At 43.8% G+C, this 25284-nt stretch overlaps 1 protein-coding gene and 1 long non-coding RNA gene across 2 annotated transcripts in view; one reads left to right on the forward strand and one right to left on the reverse strand.

The window, feature by feature from the left end:
* The first annotated feature begins 15880 nt into the window (after positions 1–15880).
* On the forward strand, positions 15881–18239 carry LOC306800258. Its single transcript, XR_013773786.1, has 2 exons — positions 15881–17812; positions 17924–18239. It is a non-coding gene; the product is annotated as an uncharacterized lncRNA (long non-coding RNA).
* Positions 18240–21040: 2801 nt separating this feature from the next.
* The window catches only part of RNF144B (ring finger protein 144B), an 87729-nt gene continuing 83485 nt past the window's right edge, over positions 21041–25284 (reverse strand). The window contains exons 6-9 of the mRNA XM_079302213.1: positions 24555–24759; positions 23306–23450; positions 21478–21567; positions 21041–21287 (exon numbers count right to left, since the gene is read on the reverse strand). Coding sequence (XP_079158339.1) covers positions 21147–21287; positions 21478–21567; positions 23306–23450; positions 24555–24759 — 581 coding nt within the window. The 3' untranslated portion in view covers positions 21041–21146. The remainder of the gene's footprint in view (positions 21288–21477; positions 21568–23305; positions 23451–24554; positions 24760–25284) is intronic.

Here is a 25284-nt window from a genome sequence, read left to right on the forward strand (position 1 = left end):
GCATGTGCCTCACCTTGTGAAAGTCACTGCTCTGCTTTTCATATACCTTTCACCACCTTAGTCCCAACTGCACTCCTCTAGGAGTTTTTTGACTTTACCTCTGTCCAATTTTGTACCTCCCCAGTGATCAAAAAGTATAGCAAACCTATCATGGCAAAAGACAGAATTCACCTTCAGAGCAGGGAAGTACTTCACCACCATCTCCTCATGAGGCTGTCACCAGCAGCCCCAGCTCACCTCTCACCTCCCCACCTGACTGCTCTGTCAGCTCCTCTGGAGTCACACACACATCACCTTCCTGTGTCCAAACAAACCTCCCGACTCAAATGAAGGGGACTGTCATCTCTAATCCCCTTGTGACAGTCTTTAAAACATTACAGATGGATAAACAGTCATCACATTTTTAAGGCCATTACACATTTGTTCCCTTTCTAACAAGAGATCATTAACCTTGTTTTAAAAATACACAGGTTGGAGAGCAGTACTTTGAGTCTTATGTTCCTGTTTGGCTACATGCTCTGCCCTTGGTGCCAGCAGTTTGCATCTTATCAAGGATTTAAGCTCTTCTGGGATGACAGCAAGGTTTTTTCTGATGGCTGGAAGCAAGGGTCACTCCAAGTAATTACTACAGCTGCCCCCAAAGACAACACCAGCAGCAATGATTTATCACCATTGGCACCAGGACTCCCTGAGATGCCAGGGAACAAAAAGGACTGAAGGAATGGTAATGAGACACCTGCAGTATTTCTAGGCATCCAGCTTTCAGCAGCTGAAGACCTCTTAGTGGGTCTCCCTGCAAATCTTCAGGCTAGGAGGAAGGCACAGAAAAAGGGGGTATAAGGAAAAGTCATTGTGTAATATGCTGCTTCCATTACAGATCTTGCAAGGTGATGTTTGGAGGTGGAGGGAAGAAGCCTGTTAGGTGATAACAGGACACAAAGGTGGTTCTTGTCAAGGGTTTTTAGAGACACAGGAGAAAGGTTTGAGTATCCATAACATTATACTGGGATGAATGGGCCCCAGCAGCAGCACCCACAAAGAAGCTCCAGGAAGCTTTCTAAAAATGTTTCCAAGGTAAGAATATTATCTTTGTCACATTTTTATTCTGAAGTAGTAAAAGGACTCACAAGTTTCATAGTGAAATCTCAGCCTAATCAGAATTTATATAAGCTTTTTTAATTTCTGTAGAAAATGCACAGTTTTTCACCTGTAAGCTCAAGAGAGGCCAGTTAGAATTTAAGATTAATTGCAATCCTACTCATTTTCTAGAACTGAGAGGGTCAAGATTTATGTGATCCCAATAAACCATTTAAACAAACCATTAATGCCCTACCTGTCTTCTTTTCTAGGCCTGCCTTACACTTCTACATGGAAAAAAATATTATGGGTCATGGTCCATCATTATTCGGGGAGTCTGAAGCATTTGACAGTATAAAAATAAAAATAAATAAATTTTCCCTTTTTCATTAATTGATACCAGGTTCATCAGCAAGGTTTACCTTGGGGTTTATCCTTGCCCTGTCAGGAGCATCACCAGGGCACTGTTACAAGGAATGAGCACAGTCAAGCTCCAACATGGAGCCACAATGCCATGGAGTCAAAAACCCGGCTTTAATTTTGTCTCAAATCTGGGAAAAACCTTATTACCTTATTCAATGACAAATACATTTCATGCCTAATAACCAAATAACTCTTGGCGTCTCGGGGTTTCCCACGGTGGTTTTGCAGGAGATACAGAATCCAGACCCCGCGGCGTTCCAGGATTGTTTCACTGCCCTTTTCCTTTGGTCCGCTTATAGCCCAGCATTAGAACCAAGCGTTTTGGGATATTTTTAGGTACCCACGGACGTCACTAGATGGCAGCAAGAAACTGCACTTGGCAGTCCGATGGGCATCTGCCCACCTGCGGGTCCCGGGGCAGCTTCTGGGGCTGGGAACTCACTGAGCCCGGGAGCATCAATCCCTTTTACCCGGGACACCAGTCCCCTGGGATACAGCTTGCTGCCCATCGCAGACCAGCAGCATTACAAACCCAACAGCATTTTAACACACAACAAGGTCACATAGACAGACCTCACAAGTTTCACAAAGCAGGAGAGTTACCTGTCCAAGAAGCTGGAGGGATGTTCCCATTTCCAAACTCTCTTTATACCCTTTTTAATCACACCTGCCTCATATCACTTCTTGCTTTCCCACCAGTGAACATTGTACCTCCAGGTGGCAGAGAGGGATCTGCTGGAAAAGCCCTCAGCCAGCTACATCTCCAATCCATCCCAAATCAGGATGTCCAGCAGAAAACTCCTCCTCAAGAGCACCATTCCTCCACTGGCCCCTGGTTTCTTTAGTAGATGCTTTCCCAAGCTATGCTTACAGCAGCAGGGGTCACACACACTTGGTGTCAGCAGAGTGCTCTGTGCTGTGCTTTCTGAAAGCCTTCCTCAGTTACCAGGTATGTCCTTGGCCTTCCACATACCCCACTACCTGTATCTTCCCCTCTGGTGAAGCTGCTTCCTCCTACTGATAATTTGGAGCAGCTTTTCAGGATGTCCCCCCAGACACTCACTTCTCCTTCAGCTCTAATGCTTGTGTTTCTTTCATCAACTCTCTTTTGCTTTATTTTCTATTAGAGCCAGGTTTTTATATAACTGTACTGATCTGCATGACAGAACTGTCTCTGGCTGCCCCAGCTCATCCCTCTGTCCTGACATACCTACAGAGATGCCCTTCTCACCTGCCTGATGGGGTGGGAGGCCAGAGAAGAGAAAATAACAGGAATAACCCATTGGATTTGCTTTGTTCTCTTTTCAATATTCACTTAGAGGCCCTGGACAACTTCAGTCACCCCGACCATGCATTGTACGTTTCCTCACACCACATCCCATGACAGCTCCTCTCATGGGACAGATGCATATATTCTGCTTCTGACAACACAGAGGTGTCTCCTATCCAGGGGCAGAAAGAGCAACATGGAATAGGATCTTTAAAGTGTATGGCAACAGGCTCAAACTCTTCTATGGTACAAGAACTAGGAGCAATGAGGTTGCCCACAGGTTTTGCTTTCCCCAGCTTTACTTCCCACACTGAGGCACCCAGCTGTGCAATTTCTCAAACTGTGCACCCCTCCTAAGTTTCTGAAAGCAATGACAGCCAGTGGCCACCTTGAGAGATTGTTTTAAGGGCTTCCAGTGCTGCTCAAGAGGAGCTGAGGAGGTTGCACTGAGGTACTGTTGTAAGGCTGAACAGGGTTTGGACCCCACTGGACATGTCTGTACAAATCTGGGCTTTGTGTGTGTGCACCAGCCAAAAACTATATTTAGTTTTATATTTAGTTGTTATGTTTTGCTGTCCAGTTATTTCTGCACATTCTGCTGTTCGTTCACATGCCTCTCTCACACACTAGCTGTTTTTGTGTATTTCTTAGTTTAGACCAGTGTTTACAACAGGTGCACAGCATGAGAAAATTTTTGTAGTTTTTCAATAACTTGTTTGAAACCCCCCAAGGCCACTGGAACATCAACTATGCTAAATCAGGAGAGAAGAAGTTGAAAACAAAGAATACCAGGATTAGAAGATTCAAGATAGCAGGGGGCAGCAAAGATTTTGAAGATCACCAATGACAGACTTTTGGGGGATTGAAGGGGTGGATCAATATGTTAAAATTACCAATTGTAGAGTATGTTCCCACGTGAGTGATGGTTCTAGAAATTTATAATTGGGGTGAATTGTAAACAATACATCGGCTTCTGCAAAATCATATTGATTTGCTATTCAGAAGTCCAGTTTGCTCCCACAGGGTACCTCATCTGTCACACTCTGTTTTTAAGCTCATTCTTTAGATGAACATGGCAGGGCAGGATTGAGGTGACTCCTTTGTCTACAGCAGCACAGTGCTTATGTTCATGCCACACAATATACTACACATATCTCCTGTATTTACTTCTGCAAGTGGCCTGACTCATCCTGGGGGGGCCCAAACCTGCCAGCACCAGCCTTGAACCCCTCCTGAATCAGCCATAGAAGGTAAAAAGAAACCATTCCCCAGTCCCATTTCCGTAATAACTACCTTTCAACCCCTTACTGGCAGAAGGGGAGACCACGAGCACCTCCTACCAGAGGAAGGATGAGGTCTGACAGACAGCCAAAGCTCCAGTTACAATTCCTGACATCAGATGCATTTAGCACCATGTGCACATAATCCCCCTTTACCATCCTCTCCTCTCCCCAGCACCCAATTCCTGAAATTTATTCCAGAGCAGCCCACAACTCAAGGAACCCCATATCTCATCTCTCCTCTGCAGCCTGCTCTGACACAAGTGCCTGGTGCAGGAGCCAGGACTTGCCCAAGCAACCTTCTGCAGCCAGGACACACCTGGAGAGGTGTGCCCTGTGAGCTGGGAAGTGCAGCATCCCCCAGCTATAGCCCCAGTCCCATGGCAGGGGGTGAGCATGTGAGAGCTGCCAGTGCTGACACAACCTGAAAGAGCCAGAGGTCATTTGAGCAGATCTGGGCTTTGTACCTTTAAAGTTGCACAAACGTGGCCAGCTAAACTGACTTGCTTCTTCCTTCTTTGCTAACACAGCCCAGGTTCCTTCCTTCACTGGGTTTCTATAGACCAGGGGAAAAATATGGGAAAGTGAAAATAGGGAGTTCCTTCATACAGTCTATGTGGTTTCTCCTTCCCTGTTAAGGCTGCTTTCTTCCTCCCTGCTAAAGCTGCTCCTTCCTCTCTGATCTTTGATATCTCACCTAGACCCAGTTAGTCTGCTGCTGTACCCCTCACTGTGGCAGTGATTCTGTTCAGATTTCACTCACAGGCTGCAATTTCATACTCTCCAACCTGCTGCAGCACTACCCCACTGATATTTGCTAGCAGCAGCCAACCTTCAGCCTCTATCCAGCCCTACAGCGGTCCAGGGAAACCTCACAGGCAGCAGAAGGGAATCCTTGGCATTTCCAGACCCTTCAGAGCCTGTGCCAAGAAGAAAATAAAGACTTCAGCAGGAAAAGTGTACCTTTGTTTTCTGGTGCCCACTCAGAAATAAAAGATATTAATTTTCTAAAAGGCAAAGTTCTGGCTGCCATCATCAGCTGTATTTACCACCTGCTGGGAAGGTCACTCCCTGGCCCTTGCCACAGTGGCTGCTCCTGCAGTCCCAGAGCACTCATGCAGCTTTGTCTCCAAAATGGGACTTGGCTGAAACCTCTGAGTTAGTTCTCTGTCTTGTCCTGTGAGCTGCCTGGCACAGGGGCAAGAACATCAGTGATTTCCCTTAACCCTACCCCCTTACCATTGACTTAGGTCACACCTGCAGAAAGGGGAAGAGCAGCAAAGAAAAGTCTCTAGAAAGCCCTTCAGTACACAGAAGAAAACCAGGTTGTTTCCAGACTTGTAAAAGTTTTGTTCCTGCAAGTAATAGTGAAATTTTCCATAAAGAGAAATGTCTGAAGCATTTCAGAGACATCCCTTAACTTCCATGGAAAGAACTGTTTTGCTCCCACAGAGGCTCACACATCACAGCAGAAGTGCACAGCAATCCATGGTAAAACCCTTATCCCAGTTAATGGGAAGCTGAATCACCCCAGCAACACAAACCATGCTTGGATGTGTCAGATGTTATGGCACTTGGAGAACATAACCTACTTCCTGTGGCTGAATTTTCTCTTATTTCCAGAGAAATAACCACTGCAGCACAGCCAGGCAAGGGAAGAGTGCAAGTGCAGAGCTTGCACACAACTGTGCTGCTCATCAGTATTTAACCTTCCCATTGCTCCAAAGGGGAAATTGCTCTGTGGCCAAACCTCACTAGTTCATTCCATTTCTATTCTCACCCTTGCTAGAGGGGAGAGAAGAGAGATGGATGTCATCTGGCAGCTTGCATGACCCCATCCCCTCCTGCCCCTCTCTTCCCACATTTGGGGAGTTGGCACTTGCTCAGCCAAAAGTCATGAGGTGTCCCATTCAAGCCCACACACAGCATGATTCAATTTCCTCTGAAACCCCTGCAAGACCCTTTTTCTCACTGTTGAGAGCCCCCAGACTTGGCCCAGCTGTGGCAGAGTGCAGAACCATGGTGGATCCACACCTCTGAGAAAAAGGGTATCCTACTTTCTGGAGCAGGAATGTGGCTCTGCCTGGTGTCTTAACTTCACCCACCCTGAAGCCACACAAGGAAGATCTTTGGGGGAAGTAGGGGAGGAGAACAGGGAGGGACAAGGACAAACACAGCCTCTCATTATTGCTCAAGGATGTTCCAGCCAGGTGTCTGCAAGAGTTATGCAGCAGAGCCCCATCTGCAGGGACAAGTCAAGGAAGATGTGCCCACCTGAAGCACCAATACATGCTTGAAAAATTCCCCTGAAATGTTGGAGAAGATTAGGCATTGGTATCTAAGATGTCAGCTCAGGGCTCTGTCCCACCCCAGTACTGTATCCACTGGACAAAAGCCATGACCTCATGTGACATCCCATGACAGCAGGCCAGAAGGGTCCACACATGCTCCCCCTCTGTGGGTAGCTGTACCTCTCTTGTGCCCTGTGGAGCCAACACCAACACCAGCTCAGCAGCACAGGCAGTTCTCCATAGGGAATTCATGCTGTGGTGTCCATCCATGTGCCAGTCCCCGAGCTGCCCCTTCGAGAAACCCAACTTCCAGACCCTCAATACCCACCTCCAACATCCAGAATCATTTCCAATTCCTCCAGGAGCATAATTCTGACAGTGTGCCCATATTAACTATTTCCCAGCAGAGACTGGGCAACATTAAAGGAAAAACAGCCAAATTCACTCCATGAAATCAGCTGGCAAGAATCCCACATTGTTTTTCTGCCTTTGAGTCGGACAATTACTCTAACCTGCTTTTTGTTTCCCGGCCCCTGTTTTGCCTGTTCACCCTTGTAATCCCTCACTTACAAGTTGTTTCCCTGCCATGGCACAGGCAGGAGACTCAGAGCAAGGAGCAGAGCCAGCAGGTGATGCCTCTCCACAGCTTTCCTGGCAGCTCCGTTCCTTCCTGGGAGCAGAGATGATGCAGCACAACCTGCAGCAACATTCCAGTGGTGGCTATGATGGACAAGGAGAACTTTAAAAGTGCAAGAAAAATCTCTCTGACACTCACCAGTGCTTCCCTGTTGCTCTCCTTCTCCCTTCCCACCCTCATTTTCTCCTCTGCACACAGTCACTGGTGAGCAGTCGCTGTTCCTGCTGCTGCTCCTCTCTCACACATTAGCTGCCCTGTGCTCCTCAGGGATGCAAGGAGGGTGGTGAGCTGTGTTTCACCCCATGGCATTTGACTCTCAGTATTACCAGCTTAGCCCAGAGATGCTCCAAATGGAGCCCATGGATTTTCTGTGGGTACCAAAACAGTAAATGGCAGAATCCTGCATATGAGGCAATATTTGCTTTTTCTTTTTCCTCCCTCTTTCCCACCTTGAACTTGAACATCTTTCCCTCACTGCTTTCCCAAAAATGTAAGTGAAACAAATGATACAGCATGAAATAGTGCAAATGGTTTCTAGTTAAACCCTATTTAAAAATAAATGGGATCCTTGCTTTTAGTACATTAGCATTCATTTTTTAAAACAAATCTCAGGGAGAAAATTATTATACTTTGCTTGATTCAGTCCACAGAGTATAAAGCAGTCTCTTCTTCCTCTGTCCTGCCAGGCCACTGGAATGCTGCAGCCCAGCAGCAATCCCAGCAGGCCCACATCAGTGCCAGCTTTACAGGAAGCTTTGGATGTGCAAAATCCCATAACATGAGGCAGAGGACACATCTTCAGCCAAAATCACTGTCATTTCAAAGAATGAGCCAGGGCTAGGGGGGACAAGGATGATGGTGACACATGATTTGCAAAGAGCAAAATAACTTTGTCTCCCCCCAGAAAATGCCTCCATCCTCCCACAGCAAAGCAGAGTCCTATGTAGCTCAAGTGCCTTATTACCCCTGGACTTCTCCTGGCCTTAGACAACTGCCACATGTTTTAGTCTCACATGCACTACTGCACCACGTTTGGGCAGAAACTGGTCACTTCAGGTGTGCCAAGATCACCATGTGCATATAAATATATAGTTAGATAATAGCAATTATATAAAATTATATGATAGCATAATGACAACATACAAGTAATGGGGCTTATAATGACACCTCTGCTGCCAAGGTCATAAGCAAATCCTGGTTGTCACTGGTGCTTATCCTTCCAGTGTGACCTCAGTTTAATGACAATTGCAGATGTGGACTGACACCAAACCCTGGGTCTGAGAGGGACACACCTTCCCAGAGGAGTGGAGGCAGGATTACTGAGTGCCTTGCTGCTCCTGTGCAGATTGACCTGGGGCAGAAGAGGTGAGCTGCAGACATACCTCCTGCCAGGTTATGTGTGGTGGGGGCACACACTTCCCTCCAGGCCACCATCACAGCCTGTGCCAGAGAAACCCAGGTAGATACAGCTGTAACACCCCCCATCCCAGCCTGCACAGGCTCCAGGGTCTGCTGGAGTCACACAGGACTAAAGGTGTCTACTGTTCACTTAGAAAAGCCACCAAGTCTCTCCTTGATTTTAACTAGAAGGCTGGGTCTCACCGTGCCTCAGTAGCACCCAAAATACATGGATGCAGAATCAGGAGACAAGAGGTGCTTAGGAAAGGAAGGGGGCACCACAATCCATTCCCTTGGGTGGTGTCAGCAACAGATGAGGCTGCTGGCAGGAAGCAGGCATGCAATCCCACCAGTCTCCCTGCCCACTGCCATTCAGGGCTTGTCTCCTGCAGAGCTGTCATCCCACAAAAGTCTATATACAGGCACAAAGTTGGCACAGGCCATACTGGCAGCAGTGGGACACACATAACACTAAGCACAACCACAAGCCCAGGCACCATCAAAACCCAAGCCACAACTGGGAAGAGAGACCAGAATCCTTAGAGGGATTATGAACCACCAGCATCTTAGAATTAGGGGCTTGCTTTTAATTAAAAAAGAAGTACATGCTTGATTTTTGCTGAGTTACCCCCTGTTGTTTACATACATGCTCTTTTCTTTGAATTCCTTTTATTGATCCCATATGCCTCAACTCTGGCAGCTGAGCCAAGTCATCTTAGAAAAATTAACAAAAATAATGTAGTCTTACACATTACTCCCATGATGTGTTCTCCTACACAGGCATTTGCCATTCCCTGCTTTGAAAGGGGTTTTTTCTCCCTGCAGGCAGGTTTTGGTTTTTTTCTTCTGCAATACTCATTTTCAGAGTAGTTTGAAGGGTCTCAGAGGAAGGGTCTTGCCACACCAGGAGCTGCCAGGAGGTAAATGTGAGCAGAGCCCTGGAAGGCAGGAGAGTCAGGGGCAGTCAGGTTTCCTCCTGGGTCTCCAAACCTGCCTCCTCTTCCAGGCTCTTGGGAAGCCTCTTTCATATGCCCTGTTCTGGTCCCAAGCTGGGATTCAGGACATTGGACAAAAAGCTTTTATAACTATGTCCATTGTCCTTGTGTTTCCTCTATAAACAGATCTCATCTTAATCACTCAGATAAAACTCAGAGTTTTACTGGCTCATCCAAGGTAGGATTAGGGCATTGTTGAAAGAAGTCTACCTTACATGGAGAAGAGAGGTAAAAGGACCAAATTAATGACAAAATCTCCCTTCACCTCACCATGATGGGACCCAGTCCAAGCTCCCTATAAGTGATGAACAGGTCCAAGCCAAGCTCTGTGCTGCAGCACAGCCTGCAAAGGAGACACATTAACCATCTCTCACATGCTCAGGCAGAGAGATCCTCTGGAGTGGCTGCACCAGGTGCCAATTCAAACAATCACATAACTGCATGAACAGCTGTGCCACTTGTCTGGAGGGAACAGGCAGAGAGAAAACCCACAAACAACACAGTCTGTATGAGGGATGGGACATTATGGGAAATCACTCATCTTCATAAATTGAATTAGTAAGAGGATCATATTTACCAGCTGAACTTTACCCAGGACACCTTTGGCTAAATAATGAAGTGTCTTTTCCTCCAAAAGTTACCTGCAATACAGACTGAAGCCTTTGATTAAACACACATACCACCATGTCAAATGTTATATAGTTGGTGGAAGAGAGTAGAAGAAAGTTTTCTTACAGCCACCCCAAGCCTCCACTCTGTCTACCAGAGTTCTCCTGAGGCCAAGAGCCCTAGACCATATACCGGGTGATGTGAAGACAACATAGCTCAGAAGTGGTAGAAATGAGTGTAAAACTCAGCCAACCCACCACTACCACAAGCATTCTTCTGGTTTCTGAGCCACCACAGTTGTATCAGGCCCTGCTGCACTTCCTTGTCCAGCCAAAAGGGACTCAGGTCTGGCTACAGCCCAGAATATCCTTGTTACCACTTTGAAACCACTGCCCCTGAGGAGCCACAAACTGCTGCCTACTGAACCTTGTGATGACACAGGCTGGAGCCCCAGGGAGTGCCACATTTCAGTTGTTTGTGGTCATAGCCTGAGCAAAGCTAGAAGGTTCCTTTCCTCTCTGATTATGTTTTTAAAATGACATTACCTCACTTGATGCCTCTGCTCACATCAGCCAACTTCAGTAGCAGACATGCCACAGGGCTTCTCCAGCTGAAAGATCATCAGGAACTGTCCCTTCCAGGCAACAGCTAAACAGGCAAAGTATGGGTCAGCAAAACTGAACACAGCTTAGCAGAAAACAGATAAATTCCCCTCTCCTGGCAGTGCTGAGGGCAGAACAAGAGAGCTGAGTCAAGTTTCAGCATCCCAGGGAGTCAGCTTTCAATCCCTTGATCTTTCCTATTGCATCTCTCACTGTCTGCTCTGACTGGGAATCCCAAGGAAACCAGAGGAAAAAACCTCCAAATGGGAGCAAGAATAGTTTTTAAAAAACCCCAAATCTTTCTCAAGAGACATCCAGCTGAGCAAGGCTCAAGGTCCTGAACTACCTCCTCCAGTATCCAGAGCACTGCTTCTGGCCACTTTCACATGGCACTCCCTGGAGCCCTCCTCCTAAGGGCCTGACCCATAAACTCCCACCCCACAGAATGGTTAGGGTTGTAAGGGTCCTTAAGATTATCTAGTTTCAACTCCTTGCCACAGGCAGGGACAACTTCCAGCAGACCAGGTTGCTCAAAGTCTTATCCAGCCCAGTCTTGAACACTTCCAGGGATAGACCACCCACAACTTCTCTGGGCAACCCAACCAAAAAATAGGATGCTCAAACACAATAACATGGGTTAATCCAAGAGCTCCCAAAACAGCTTCCCACTAGCTGTGATACCCAGGATGAACAGGAACTGCTGGAAGCAGCAGAATCCTCTCACAGCTGGGAACCACACACACTACCATAGGCACCTGCACCCACCTGGGCTTAAATACAAAATTATTAGCCAAGACCCAGGAAAACACAATTACCTACTAATTGGCCAGTCCTCCAGGTTTCTCAAAGTCTGACCTCTTGACACTGGCACAGATCTCACGAAGGTGAGACTGAAATTACCGACTGTGCTTATAATGGATTATGATAAGAGAGGGTCAGCATCAGGAAGGATTTTTCATTTCTTTGCTATGTGACACTACTAAGGAAAAAGACATGGGGTGCTCTTGATTGCTTAGAGGCTTCACCCTTCTGCAGACACTTTTTATAACCCCATTTTGAGAAACTGCAGATCCTGCAATCTTCCTCTTTTGGATAAAACATGAACACATCTTCATGTGTGGACACAAGACTTGTTAAAAGCTCTGACCTGGCTGCTCCAGCATCCTTGCTGAATTTAAAATGCACCTATTGTTAGGTGCACTGCTTGCCAGCCCAGCTAGAGCTCAGGTTAAGGAAAGGAATCACAAGAAAGAATTAAGGTGGTTTTTTTTATGTTGAGTATCACAGTACAGATTTGAAGCCTTGAGTTTGCCTGTAGAACACCTGTGAGACCCAGCATGGCAGTGGCTGTAGACATGGTTCACTACAGAGCTGTTAACAAGCTATTCTCTGGGCTGAGAAGCTCAGCATGAGACATCCCATGCAAGAAGAAACCCATGGCACCAAGGGAAAAGAGCTTCCTCTCAGCAGTATGATGTTGTGGGTGGTATGGGATGTTGGTTTTGGTTTTATTTTTCTTGTGGGTTGCTTTTGGTTTTTGGATTTTTTTGGTGTTTTTTAGCTATGCAATATAGATGGAAAGCTCTGTAGAAAGACAAGTGTTTTTGTTCTAATTTTCTGTTATTTCTGGTTTCCAAAAATGAAGAAGTTTTCTGACTGGAAAAGTTGTAGAACTTGAAAGAGAAAGGAACTGCCAAGCAGACACCAGAATCAAAGGACATTGGGAAAGGTTTTTGCAAGGGCAATCCTTCTGAGAGGTGGGCAATCACTGCCTACAGAGGACGGATTCCCAGGAGGAGTCACAAGCCCCACAGGAAAATGTGACAGAATGATGACGGGGTGGATGGCATCATCCAAAAGGTCTCCCCAGAATAAAAATGGGAGACCAGGAAAGGTGTTTTAAGAGGGTTATGTGGATTGTGTTTGTCAAACTGGAAGGATGAATGACACTGAGAGTAGTGTAGAAAAGGGTGTGGGTAGGTGGATGGATGTGCACACACAGAGGTTTAAAAGGTAAATGACATCTTACATAATCCCAAAAAAATCGGAGAATTTAAAATTGAGGGACTTGGTTACAACTAACTCTGAAATAAAAGGCTTTTGATTAAAACTAATTTTCATGACAAGTGTAGGAGCTGTGAAATTGCACCTTGAAGCTGAGATCAAATCAAATTTGAATCCATTGACCTTTTTTTAACATTCCAAAACTGGCCAGGAGATGTTTGGGTTGCTTAGACTAGTCTGACTTGGAATTTTAAATACTGGAAATTTAGAAATGTGTGTCTTTTCCTTGGAAAAGATTTGTTGGTGATTTTCTTCAGAGTTGCCAGGTGAGGAGCTGGCAGCTCTCTCATCCACCAGGTGGGAAGTCAGGCAGTTTGCCCACCATTGGCAGCTGGCAGGCTGGCAGGGCACCAGGCACACTGGCTGCCAGCAGCTGGTGTCCATCACAAGTCTGACAGAACAGACACATTCCCATCAGAAAGCTGCTTCCTCAGTAATCAGCAAGATCCTCTGAAGGAATCCTCTGAAGGAAAAGTGCTGTGCTGGAAACCTTCAGTCTGCTGCAAGTCATCACCTTTGTTAATGTGCGGACTGGAAAGTTGCTCCTGCTTTGCTGCACAAGACCAGAGCTTGAATATACACACACGCATTTGGAAAAAAAAAATGTATTGTGTTTAAGTGGAATAGTATCAGTGCTGAACTTATTAGAAGCAATCTAGTGGGGGAAAAAATGTACATGCATGACCAAACTTTTGAGCTCTAAGTTGTCCTAGGTTACAATGCAAAGATATACCCAAAAGTATGTGTTCTATCACCATCTGCTGAAACCAGGCAGGGCAGTGATTCTTATCTCTGTGGAGATATCCTCTGCTAATGGGCCATCTGTTAAAAACCAGATAGGGCAATGTTCTTCATCTTTCCCACGACCCACCCTTCCTCCAGGAAGATATCTCCTGTTAATGGACCATCGAGTTCCCTCTGCATGACTGATAAAATCACATCATCCCATTGTGAGGTGCTCCACCCAGGGGGAGGAGCCAAGCCTTTCCTACCTAGATAAAAACTGAGATTTGGAACACCAAAGCAGCCCTTACCCACCAGTTTCTAGAGGACAAGAGCTACCAGACCATTCTACAGGATCACTACTTCAACAAGACGACTTCATCTGGACTGCTACCACCATCCTAACTAGCAGGGTGTCAGGGTGGATTCTGACTCTGTCAGTGGTTTTTCTTTTGTCCTGTAGCATGCATTTCATTTTTCTCTCTTTTTTTTTTTTTCCTACTAAATTGTATTTCTGATTTGGAGTCTCTCACTGGTTTTGCTTTCAAACCAGTACATAAGTGAAACTGGTAGTATTCACCTCAATCTTCCTCCTGAAAACATGTTCTCAGAGGCAAAACTATCAAGACCTTCAAGATAATATAGTGAGGTGAAAAGCCTCACAGATGACACACAAAGTTTTCAAGGATGTGTCACCAGTTGGAAAATTCTACCTTCAGATGCTGAGTAATTGTAGCTGAGCTAGAAATATTTAACTGCAAACATTGCCTTCATGTGTGATGCTTAAAACCACAGTCATGATTGTCTCTCATAAGCATTGTGGGATGTGGGAGTGTGGGGAAACTAAGGAGCATGGATGTCTGAAAGTGCATGGCAGGATGTAGCATTCCATTAGGTCCTTTGGAAACTTGGCGCAGGAGGCCCCGTTCTGCTGCAAGGACAGGCAGGGCTGAGGGAGCAAGTGAAGAGAAAGGGGGTTCTGGAGGAGCAGACTTTGCTTTGTGCAGCTTGGTACACATCCCACATCCACTTCCTGGGGTGGCTCCAGCTCCTGGTAGCTCCCAAGCCACAGTCTTCACCAGACTTTGCAGGGGAGCAGATCTTTAGTAATCCTGCATCCCACCTACAGAGAGCAAACATCACTGATGTCTGCACACCACTGCAGCAGCTCCCAGGGCTAACCCAGAACCTGCCCCATACTCTTTAAAAGGATTTTAATGTCAATTATTCTTGAAATACTAAATAAGAGTCAAGACTCTTGATTCCAGCTTTTACCTTCTTTCATCCTCAAAATTTCCATTAAGCACATCTGATGTATTCAAATTCATTCCATAAATTTTCTATGTTATCTTTTTAAAGGCAGCTGAAGATTACAACAAAATGAGACAATGTCTTTACATTAATTTTTTAATGTTGCACATACCGCATTTTATAACATCAGAAAGAAAAAAAACCCTGAAGTAAACCTTAAAGACAGAAAATAAATATAATTTTATGAATATATGCAGAGAGAGTGCAAAAAACTGCATCTGTAAAACATTTAAATGCTGAATCATACCACAAAAAAAAAAAAAATTTACAAAAGCACTTATTTCTTTATACATGTCATCTTTCTTCTTATAAACACAAAAATATTTTAACAAATCTTACAAAGATCAAACCCTTTTGCCCTTCACCGGAGGAAAAGTGGTGAAGAAAGTGTATTACCTGGAGGAAAAGAAAGAACCCAAAAAAACCAGACAAACAGAATGTGAAATCTGCAAGGGGCAGGACAGAGGTCCATGGCTGCTGCTGGTTCACATCACAAACACACCCAGTGTCAGAGCTGGACACTTCCAGCTACACACATTTAAAACACAGGCTTTTTCTGAAATAAGCAATGTTGGGGCAGTTAAAAGAGCTCTCACACGGCCACCCTTGGTGCCTATGATGCCAATACCAATATATGGAACAGTTCTGCTGCTCTTTATTCCCAAGCCTTGCTCATAGGGAAAAGTGAATGATTAGAACAGCTGAGCTCCACATAGCTCATGTGAACTGAAGCTCCTGTGAAACTGGACCAGGCCAGCAGCAAGAGACTTGGAAAATGAACAGGTTTGCTCTGGGTTCTGGGCATTCTAGAGGCGGGTGAGTAGCTATGGAAAGGGCAAGCTTGAGACAAGGGGCCCTGATGAACATCCAGCATATGACTGAACATGGTGAGACAGCCCAGCACAACACGTGCCATAGACCTGGTGGCACCTGAAGTCTCACCTGAAGGAGTCCCCTGTGCACCACATCCACTGCATGGGCCCCAGGAAGCCATAAAGCTCAGGCACCTTCCTGGACTTTAAGCAACTCACTGCACATGTGCTGCAGCATCGCACATTCAACCTGTCTGGGATCTCCTGGCACGCAGCCACCAGAAGCTGCAGCTTCTGTCTGGACATCCAGAAGGCACAAGCAAGTTACTGACATCCTTAATTTTCATCCAAGAAAAGACAAAGTTTCTTGGGAAGAAGGGAGAAGAACTGGTGGATCTTTTCAATCAGTATCATCTGTTATAGCTCAGACAGTGATGGTCAATACAATTCAGTGCTAGGAAATTACCTTTCCTAACAATAGAGATTTGCTCGAGTCAAAGAACTAACTTGAGGGATCATAAAAAATCCTGATATAACCACAAAATAGTAGGAAACATTTACTGTCGACTGCAGTAGATCAGGAAATTTACTTGGCCAGGTGCATCATGACCTTCTCTACGGGAAGCAGCAGAGAAAAGCCTTCCAGTAGAAATATAATTAAAATAAATCTATCATATGATAAAGGCAATGATACTTCATCCATAGTTTTTTATAATTACTAATTATAAATTATATTTGCATTGCATAAATTATAGTAATAAATTATAAAACCACACTGGTTATGAGAAACTTGAGTGTCGTGACACAAGACACACCTTTGGGCTTCCTGTTCAGCAATACCATTCAACTCGCACTTCATTACTTTAATAACTAGATCACAAATGAAAATGAGCCTGAAGTTCTCCATAGTCTTATCAGTAAGTTAACCTTTCAGAAGACTGCAGAAGAACCAACTCTTGCTGTTCCAGGAAAGGTAAATTTTCACATCTTTATTTCCAGCCATGTAAATTACGATTTCATCCTACACACTCATGGGTGAGAGATGTCTGACAACTGTTTTATAACTAGCACACTCTGTTCAACTGCCTCAGTATATTTATAAGATTATCTTCCTGGGTAAGTACACCCTAGAAAGCCTCCAGAGAGTTTGAATCCCTAAATTATGAATCCATACATAAGAATTTTATTTATATAATAAAAATATGTATACATGATCTAGATTTTTAATTTTTTTCCCCTCCAGCACATTTCCAAAGAAATCTTAACAACAGAAGCATCTCTTCCGTGAAGCTCAGGGCTCCCTTATCTATGAGCTCTAACAAAGCAGCCCTTATTTAGGTCTTACAAGAGAACTTCTTAAGTCTCAATAAGTTTTTCTAAACAAGCCAAGTCTGAAATTTCTATCTTTGGTCAGGTAACTCAGCATCAAATTTCTTTTTAAAACCTGGGAGAAAATGGCTAGAAGATTTTTATCCTCATACAAAGGAATCTACTAGCTTTGCTCTAAGAATCTTTGGCCTGAAATACAGGATGAAAAATAAGATCCTGAAAGGAATTAGTTTCAGAAAGAATGACTGGGAGAAGGAGATTACAGTGCAAAACAGATTTCAAATTTTTAAAGCAGCAAGCACCACTACAGCACAACCACCCATTGTGGTACCAAAAAATGGAGCAGCCAAAAGTAGATTTTTATTGTCCTACTGTGGAAATGCAGTTGTATCTGTCCACTTGCATTTATTTCTTCATGCAATTATGGAGGCAATATCCAGTTTCTGTTAGTTCATTCAAGTAAAATTTGTGTACATTTTAAAACTATCTTTGGACTTCATGCTGTGTTACTGGACAGACAACAAGATGTAACATTTAGCATCATCAACACACTGAGGAACATTCATAACTGTTACCCCTTGTGCCCTTCTTTGGGGTAAGTAAAACCCCATGTAGCAGAAACAAACCATCACTTACTGAAGGACAGCACTGAACACCCACTAGAGTTCTGGAATAAATACTGCAGAGATAAACTTATGCTGTAGCATGACAAATATCTTCTTTTTATTAAGAGATGGATTTGGGAGCAGGTACAATCATCCTTATTTTAACACAAGTACACAAAATGCTGAATGGGATCCAGTGGCTGATGAGAAATGATGTGGTATGTGGCCATGGAGATCTGTGGCCAGATGCAGTACAAATCCAGACTTCTAGCACTGGTCTCTTAAGTTTAGGAACTGACCTTTAAAGACCTAGATCCCAATTTTCATAAGACCTGGTTCAGAAGGAATAGAGTACTTTCCACTTCTGTTCTCCCAGAGAGCCATCAGTGAATGCTCTCAATGTGACATTAAGGGCCTAAAACCCCCAAGGCGTCTCTCAGTGGTTAAAGGCCCAGGAACAAACTGGTGATGAGTCCAGGGTGGGCAATGTGCTCCAGTGTGGTACCTGCACTGCCACAGCCCTGAGCTCTCCCCTGGCTGCTGCCCCACACCAGCCACTTGCCACAGGGGCAAGAAGAGAGATGGGAAGAGCAGTGAAGCTTGGTAGTCATGTGCCAACTACATCATACAGATGGAGATCAGGAGGATGGATTTGCAGATACCTCAATTAAGAAGATGTAGTTAGAATCCTGATTTTTTTCATTCTCCCTAACTATTACTAGTATTATTTGTCATGCTTTCAATAAATCTTTTATAAAGTGACTTTAATGTTTCTTATAAAATTAAAAAAAACAAAAACAAAGGAACACAAAAGCAAAAGCCAACACTGTGAAAAGATTCCTGCTAAAATGTCTTTCTGGAAACTCTGTAAGCATAGCCAGTTGGTGCAAAATAGCTGCCTTCTGGAAAACAAAACAGCAGGGCTTTCCTGCTTTTCCTGCTCCCAGCACTTCAGTGCAGGTACTGCTCAATTTGACCAAGCCAGGGTCTACTGGCTCAATGCACATGCTCAAGTATTCCCATGTAATGAAAAGCTAGGGTACTGGACAGGGCCTTTTAAAGAAAATCATTATTGTAAAGATTTAATTTTAAGTTCTGAAGATGTCTAGAGCTTCTCTCTTGGTCCATTTGTTGTACCTACACAGCCAAAGGAAGGGGTACCTGTAGCTCATGCTCTCCTTATCCAGATTTTGTGTAAAGACCTCTAGCAAAAACCTGGGCTACCAATCCACATCTAGATTTCTTGGATACCTGGACTGGCACTGAGACTGCCAGGCTGTGTTAACTCCTGCATGATTAATTTATACCAGTTTTTGTACACCCACCAGGAATCTAAACTGGTGCAAGAGAGCTGCTTTCAGCTGTGTTTCTGTAACAGAGGGAAGAACCTGACAGTTTCATTAACACAACAGTATTAATGAAGAAAAAAAAAAAAAATAAATCCAACACCTTCATTCCAATGGGCATTTTAGCAAAAATAAGCCAACAGAAAGGGAGAGAGGACATAGAAATAAACCAGATCAGCAAAGGATTCATCAAACATGGGTAAGATCACAAAACATTAAAAACCCTCAAATTTTCACATGCAAAGGATACTGGTATGCTGCAATGCTGGTTATGGTTAAAAGAGACTGTACAGCTCCTACATCTTTGTCCTTGAGGCTTTGTTAAAGAAAGACTTGCAACTTCAAGTTAATAAATAAAATGGAAATGACAGTAGTGCCATAAAGACGTAGGTAGAAAAATAGTGCAAAGCCAAGGGCTGGACACTTTAATCTGTCACAAGTACCCCAAAGCACTACCATTAGTGCTCTTCAAGAAAACACACACAGAAAACATTCTTTATTTATTATAAATGGCAGTTGCCTGCATTGCACTCTGTATTTAGAATGTACTGTCTACCATTCTGCTTCCCTTCAGTGAAGAATAAATACAACTTTTCACACTGGAAAGCACTGTCTGCCCTCCAGCCACGACTGGTAGCAAAGTCAGACAGTATTTATAAAATGAATCAATTAAAAAGCAAATCAGACAGTATCATTTAAGGCCTCTGTCCTTGCTGGTCTGCTCAACAGACTACACTTTCTCAAAAGAACACCTGCCACTTTTGTTACAGTAACCAGAGAGCGAAGTTAAACAGAAAAAAGGTCACATTTCCAGCTGCCAAGAAGGCAAAGTTCCCGAGGCTGGGCCAAACACCACACACAGAGCCCTGGCAGCTCTCTCCAGGTTATCCGTGCCGAGTGCTCAGACTGGGGCAGAGCATCTCTTCAAACCTCGCAGCCCTTTATGGAAAGGGGTTTGGAATTACACCCAATTATATGGTGCAAACTTGTACCTGTTCCCACAGATATAGAATGCACAGACAGGAGTCCAGAACAAAAGTGCCACCGGCCCCAGCTGTGAGGAGCACCATCCATTAAGGAAATAAACTCTAGGGAGCAGAGCCTGACCTCAGCTACTCCTGACTGAGCCTGGAGTAATTCCAGCTCTTCTGTGAGCTTTCTGTGAACTTAACACAGGTGTAACTGATACCAGGGTCTGAACTGGTTTGGTGGTGAGGCACCAAATTAAAATGAAGCACTTATTAAATTATAGCCTTCCAGATTTAGAGTAACTAAAAAATATCAGCAATAGGGTTTGTTAACCCTGAGCAGAACAAAAGAAATACTCCCAACAATGGATGGAGCTCACATTTACACAGCATTTCTCAAGTACTCACTTCTGCAGGTCCATAAAGTTTTGAAGGAGGGCTTGGCTTAGCCTAGTTTCAGTAACTTCTTGCTGCCACCCCATGTAAACTGTTGAGAAAAATACACTGACTGCCCATATGTACTTGGTACATCTGCACCCATGCCACCACTCTGTACACACACAGCCAGGATCCCAATGCTCTGCGCAAAATGGGAACTGTATCACAGCCTTTCTTACAATATTACCTTCACTGTAATTTGCTATACACCCATGTAATGACAAAAGGCATGCCCAATGGTAGGAAAATAAGCACATTCCTAATATTTCATGTCACATTTGACATGAAAAAATAGCAGCTTTCCCAGGTAGTCCAGTCTCTCAAAAGAAAGCCCTACTTTAAAAACAGTTTTGTTGGGTTTTTTTACTTCTGTGGTTGAGATCAATGGCAAAAATCAAATGGATTTCAATGCTGAAAGAAATGCACTGGCAGCCAATTGGCAGGAAACTACCAAACATATTTTCTTAATGGTTTGTTACATTTAACTGGACACAAGCTAACAGACAGAAGAACCTAATCATGTTTTTTATTCTCCCTCTTTTACAAAAGACCCAAAATTTTCTGAGAAATCTGAGTGTCACCAAGAGCCAACAGCAAGCACGACCATAATGACTGGATCTGCAAAGACAGAGTAATGCAGCACGATCAAGTCATGTGCAGCTGATGGAAAATGGGAATGTTCTATCAGTCTTGAATGGTAGATCATATTTATGGTATGAAGTACTCAATGGTGTCCTGTTTTCCTCGTCAGGAAGCAAAAACCTACACCATATGTACTGAATAATAACCTAGACTTTTTCTCTATCAGGACTTTTTAGTGATAAGAGTAGCCTGTAAAGAATAGGCACTTATCCCAAGAATTGGCAAAAAAAAGGAAGCATTATTTGGTAGGTATGGCACCAAAACCCAAGCTTTGTGCTTTCTCACATACACATGTTGTACAGATGGAGACTCAAAAAGACACAGTTTTAGGTAGTCGGCAGGCTGGGCTTTTTCTTTTTGCTCCGGCAAGATTTGCAAATGCAACAGATGATGCATGGAGATGCCACAAGCAGCAAGGGGGAGGTCACCAGTGCTATGATACCTAGTCCAACGAGGATCCCCACAACCTGAAAGACAGAGTGGTGAAAAATACATATTTAGATAGTATGGAAAATAAAATATGCATAATAAAACATAGCATAGCTCACAAAAAAAATACAAAAATATGAAAATAATCATCTTGGTTTTTCTTTGAAAGGCAAAATCTCTTTGCTTCATGCATGCATGAGAGCTCTGCCCAGCTGGCAAGGAACACACCTGTGTTCTGTTCCACATCACTGAAGCTCGTGAGTGGCCCAGCTTGTTTCTGCAAGGGCCTCTGTCGTAATGTCGTAAGAAAATATCATTCTGAAAAACAAAAGGAGAAGCTGTAAGAGCAGGTACAGAGCTGCAGGGAGAGGTTCAAGACCAGAGTGAAACCTTCCTGGCACTGCATCGAAATTGCCAGCAGACAAGTTCACCTGTCTTCTAAATAATTACCTAGAGTAACTTCTCACAGTTTCAGAAATTGGCATGTGTTTGGCACCTGAGCTATCATACGGCATCTTTCCTCCTCCACTTTTAAAAAGCACAAGCACATGAGTTTCAGTGATTGCACAAGTACCTGGTCTATAATTTGGTGATGATAAAGGGGACTGAAAACAACAGGCATTTTTGAAAACTAGCAATAGAGGCATTTCTGAAAACTAGCAGTGTGAGGCATCATCTTCCGAAGTAGTCTACCTTCTGTGCTCCTGCTGTACCTACTCACAGTAATTTTCTTCTTAGACTTAACAGGAAAATATAAAAAGTACAAAAACCCTGTTTCATTTCTCTTTTGCCATAAATACTTATTAAACTACCCATTCTTTTCTTCAGAAGGTGACTCATGCCCTGCCTTACCCTCCCTAAACCCCTGTGCTGTAGCCTGATGCTGCTTCCCCTTTCATTTTTCAGCTCTGCTCTCTGGCTTTGCAGGTATTACCTTCATCTATGCCTGGAGCTCCTGTAAGCCCCACACATTTAGAAAAACTACATTTGAATCACACAACTACAGTTTCTTTCTCTCTTTCTCCCTTTGAACTGACACAAACTTGATAAAGGCATGTCTGCAGAGTCTGCAAGAATGTGACATTCTTCTGGTTCAGCACAGTGTTAAGCAATCACTGTGTACTGCATGTACTCTCAGGCAATCCCTAAGACTCATGTTGAAAAAGCACGTTCACCCACACAGAAAGGGGACAAAACACTAAAGGAAACCTGTTTAGCGTGCTGAGTAAAGGCTGAAGACTGAGGAAGTCTCATTGTTTGCTGGTGGTGGAGTACAAAAAGGAAGACAAGAAAAGCCACGCAGCACAAAACATTTTATTTCAAGAGCTGGTAAAGTCCTTTTCACGCTCCCACAGTTGTTACTGATGACTGTGCCAAAAGGGCAGGCTGCCATATATACAAGTGCATTACTTCTAAGACTCTTCATGCTACTAGGATACTTGAAGTCAACACAAGTTGAGACTGGTTTGCAACTTTTGAGAACTAGCAACATGCACTTCAGAATCCATGTTTATGATCCAACAGTTTTATCCTCAAGCCTAATAACCAACCATTCTATTCAGCAAAAACAGCACTAGAGATGTGACTAGTAAAGGATACCTAATCCTCCCTAACAAGGAGTCCTTAAGCCACTACACCATGGAACAACCCCCTTCACTCAGTACCACACCATTTTTTAGACAGGCTGTGTTCTTTGCTGTTAAAATGGGTGGAAGATATTTATTTCCTTCACTCTCAACCAAACTGTTTTTAGCTACTGGAAGAGAGAATCTGAGCAAGGTATTGCTGGAACAAACCTCCAGAAAGCAATGTGGTAGTCCCATTTTCCTCAAAGAACTAACATGGACATGACTATAACCCTTTGTGGAAGAAATAAAAACTATATTGATATAATTAGAAGCACTGGGTGAAAGAAGAGAAAGAAACTGAGTCAGAAGATGAATTGAGCCAAAAAACTCGCTAGGACAGCAATGAACTAACAAAGAGCTTGTGCAGGGCCTCAAACTAACCCTAACCCCATTATTCTTCATCCTGGTGGCTTTACAGCAGCACTTACATCCAGGTTTTGTAGACAATACCAGCAAAACGTGTGCTTGCAGTTCTTGCACATCATCTGAGCACAGCCCTCGTTCCGCTCAATATAAATTCGACAAACTGGGCACTGCTTAATTGGTGCCTCTGTCTCTGCTCCAATAAGGAATCTAGAAAAGTAAGGGAACATTAAAGTGAGATGTGAACATAATTGTTGGAATTCAAGTCCACTGCCTGATGTACACTGTGCTTATTTTTTAGAGCATCTAAAGTTGTCCTAATGCACTCAGTTTCTTATATTCAATACAATACATTGAAGCATACTCACTACTAGGTGTAAGACTATTAATATCACAAAAGTGAAAATGCCTTGCCTTGTTCCTTTATCCTATATAAAACCAACACTCACTACACCCACTATTAATCACCTATAGCATTAAAAGTCAAGACTTTGTTACAGACACCTTGCACAATTCACTTAACAGGACTGGATTATGCAACTCACAGCACTGTCCTTGTCTGAATAAAATAGACTTAAACTCCAACACAGACAGAGATCACACCTAGAGAAGAAAAATCATAGCAAGAGCTTTTTGGCAACTCCTATTCAATGGAGTCTCTAGCAAGCAGAGTGCTCTAGTCTTTCATTTCTTGAAAAAAAAATTATAGAAAACTTTGAACACATGACTCAACATAACCTGATTCTGAAAACAAAGATGGATGGCCAAAGACATGACATGATTTAAACACAAAAGTCTCTCCTCTACAGATTAATGACTTTTACAACCTGATCTGTAGGTTATTTGCAGTTAAGGAAAATAAGCATAAATCAGGCTTCTCACACCAAGTGAAATTTACACTCTGTGTAGGAGTTAAGGTTTTTCTATGCAGAGAATTCTATAAATATTAAGCAGGGGTGATTTCTTAAACACAGTATAGGCAAAATTTGGATCCTGCAATATTGATATATTGGATTTTTTTGTATGGGCACAGGTCATAATTCTAGCATGTTAACAAAGCCTTTAAGCAGATTTAAAGTTCTGGAGGGCTTCACCTTTCAGAGGTGTCAGTTACAAGCTTGACAAGTACACAAATAATATTAAGTATTAAAAAATAAAATTTAACATTTAAAGTAGTATTTAGACTGGAATTGTATTTAGGAAACACCTGAGCTGAAGCTGTGGACCTAGAAAGAAGTTGCTCCACGAACCTGCTGTGAGGCCCTGTGATGAAAAAAACATAAACTGCATGGCCACCATGGATTCTCATCTTACCCCTGCTCTGTTGGTAGTGGAGTATTTTGGCTTTCCTGGCACTGGTGCTGCCCATGCCAGGGCTCCTTGCAGGAGGAGCAGAAGGTCAGGTGGCAGGCAGGGCACTCCACTGGCACCGGCGCTCCCGACTCGCTCGGTGCGACCTGGCACACTGTTTGGCAGTCAGCTGTGGGGCACCACGTCCTCTGGGGGTCCAAGTGGACTTCTGGAATGCAACAGAGAGAGAAATACAACTCTTCACACAGTCCCCTTCTTGTTCCAGTGACATGTGTCTAGTATACAACAGCTGATTCTGCACAAGGGTGTGGGAGCCAAAGCTCTCCTCACCCACGCCCATGGGCATTTGGGCCCTCGCTTCTGTAGGCAGGTCTGAATTTGTGCTCTGCTAAGCACTTCCACTGAAAGCATTGCAACAACAGAAATGCACTACACAGAATGTGTTCCTTGCCTTTTTTACAGGGAGGTTCAAGAAATGCACCTAACTGCTTGCTGAGAAGCACGTGTCTTTTGTAACACTAGGCCATTCCAGGTCTTCCACATGTGCAAGCCATGCAGTAACTTCCATATAAACAACAGGACTGTAATTAAATTAATGTCAAGTCACTTTCCATGCCTTGTTTACTCTCCTCTATCTATAAACTGCAGCTCATATTCACTGTATCATATCATTACTATTTGTCTGGTGTCAGATTATCACAGGACTCAAGATTCAGGGTGTAGACACTGAGTT

Source organism: Erithacus rubecula (genome assembly GCF_903797595.1).
Source record: "Erithacus rubecula genome assembly, chromosome: 3".
In the NCBI taxonomy this organism is placed as follows: domain Eukaryota; kingdom Metazoa; phylum Chordata; class Aves; order Passeriformes; family Muscicapidae; genus Erithacus; species Erithacus rubecula.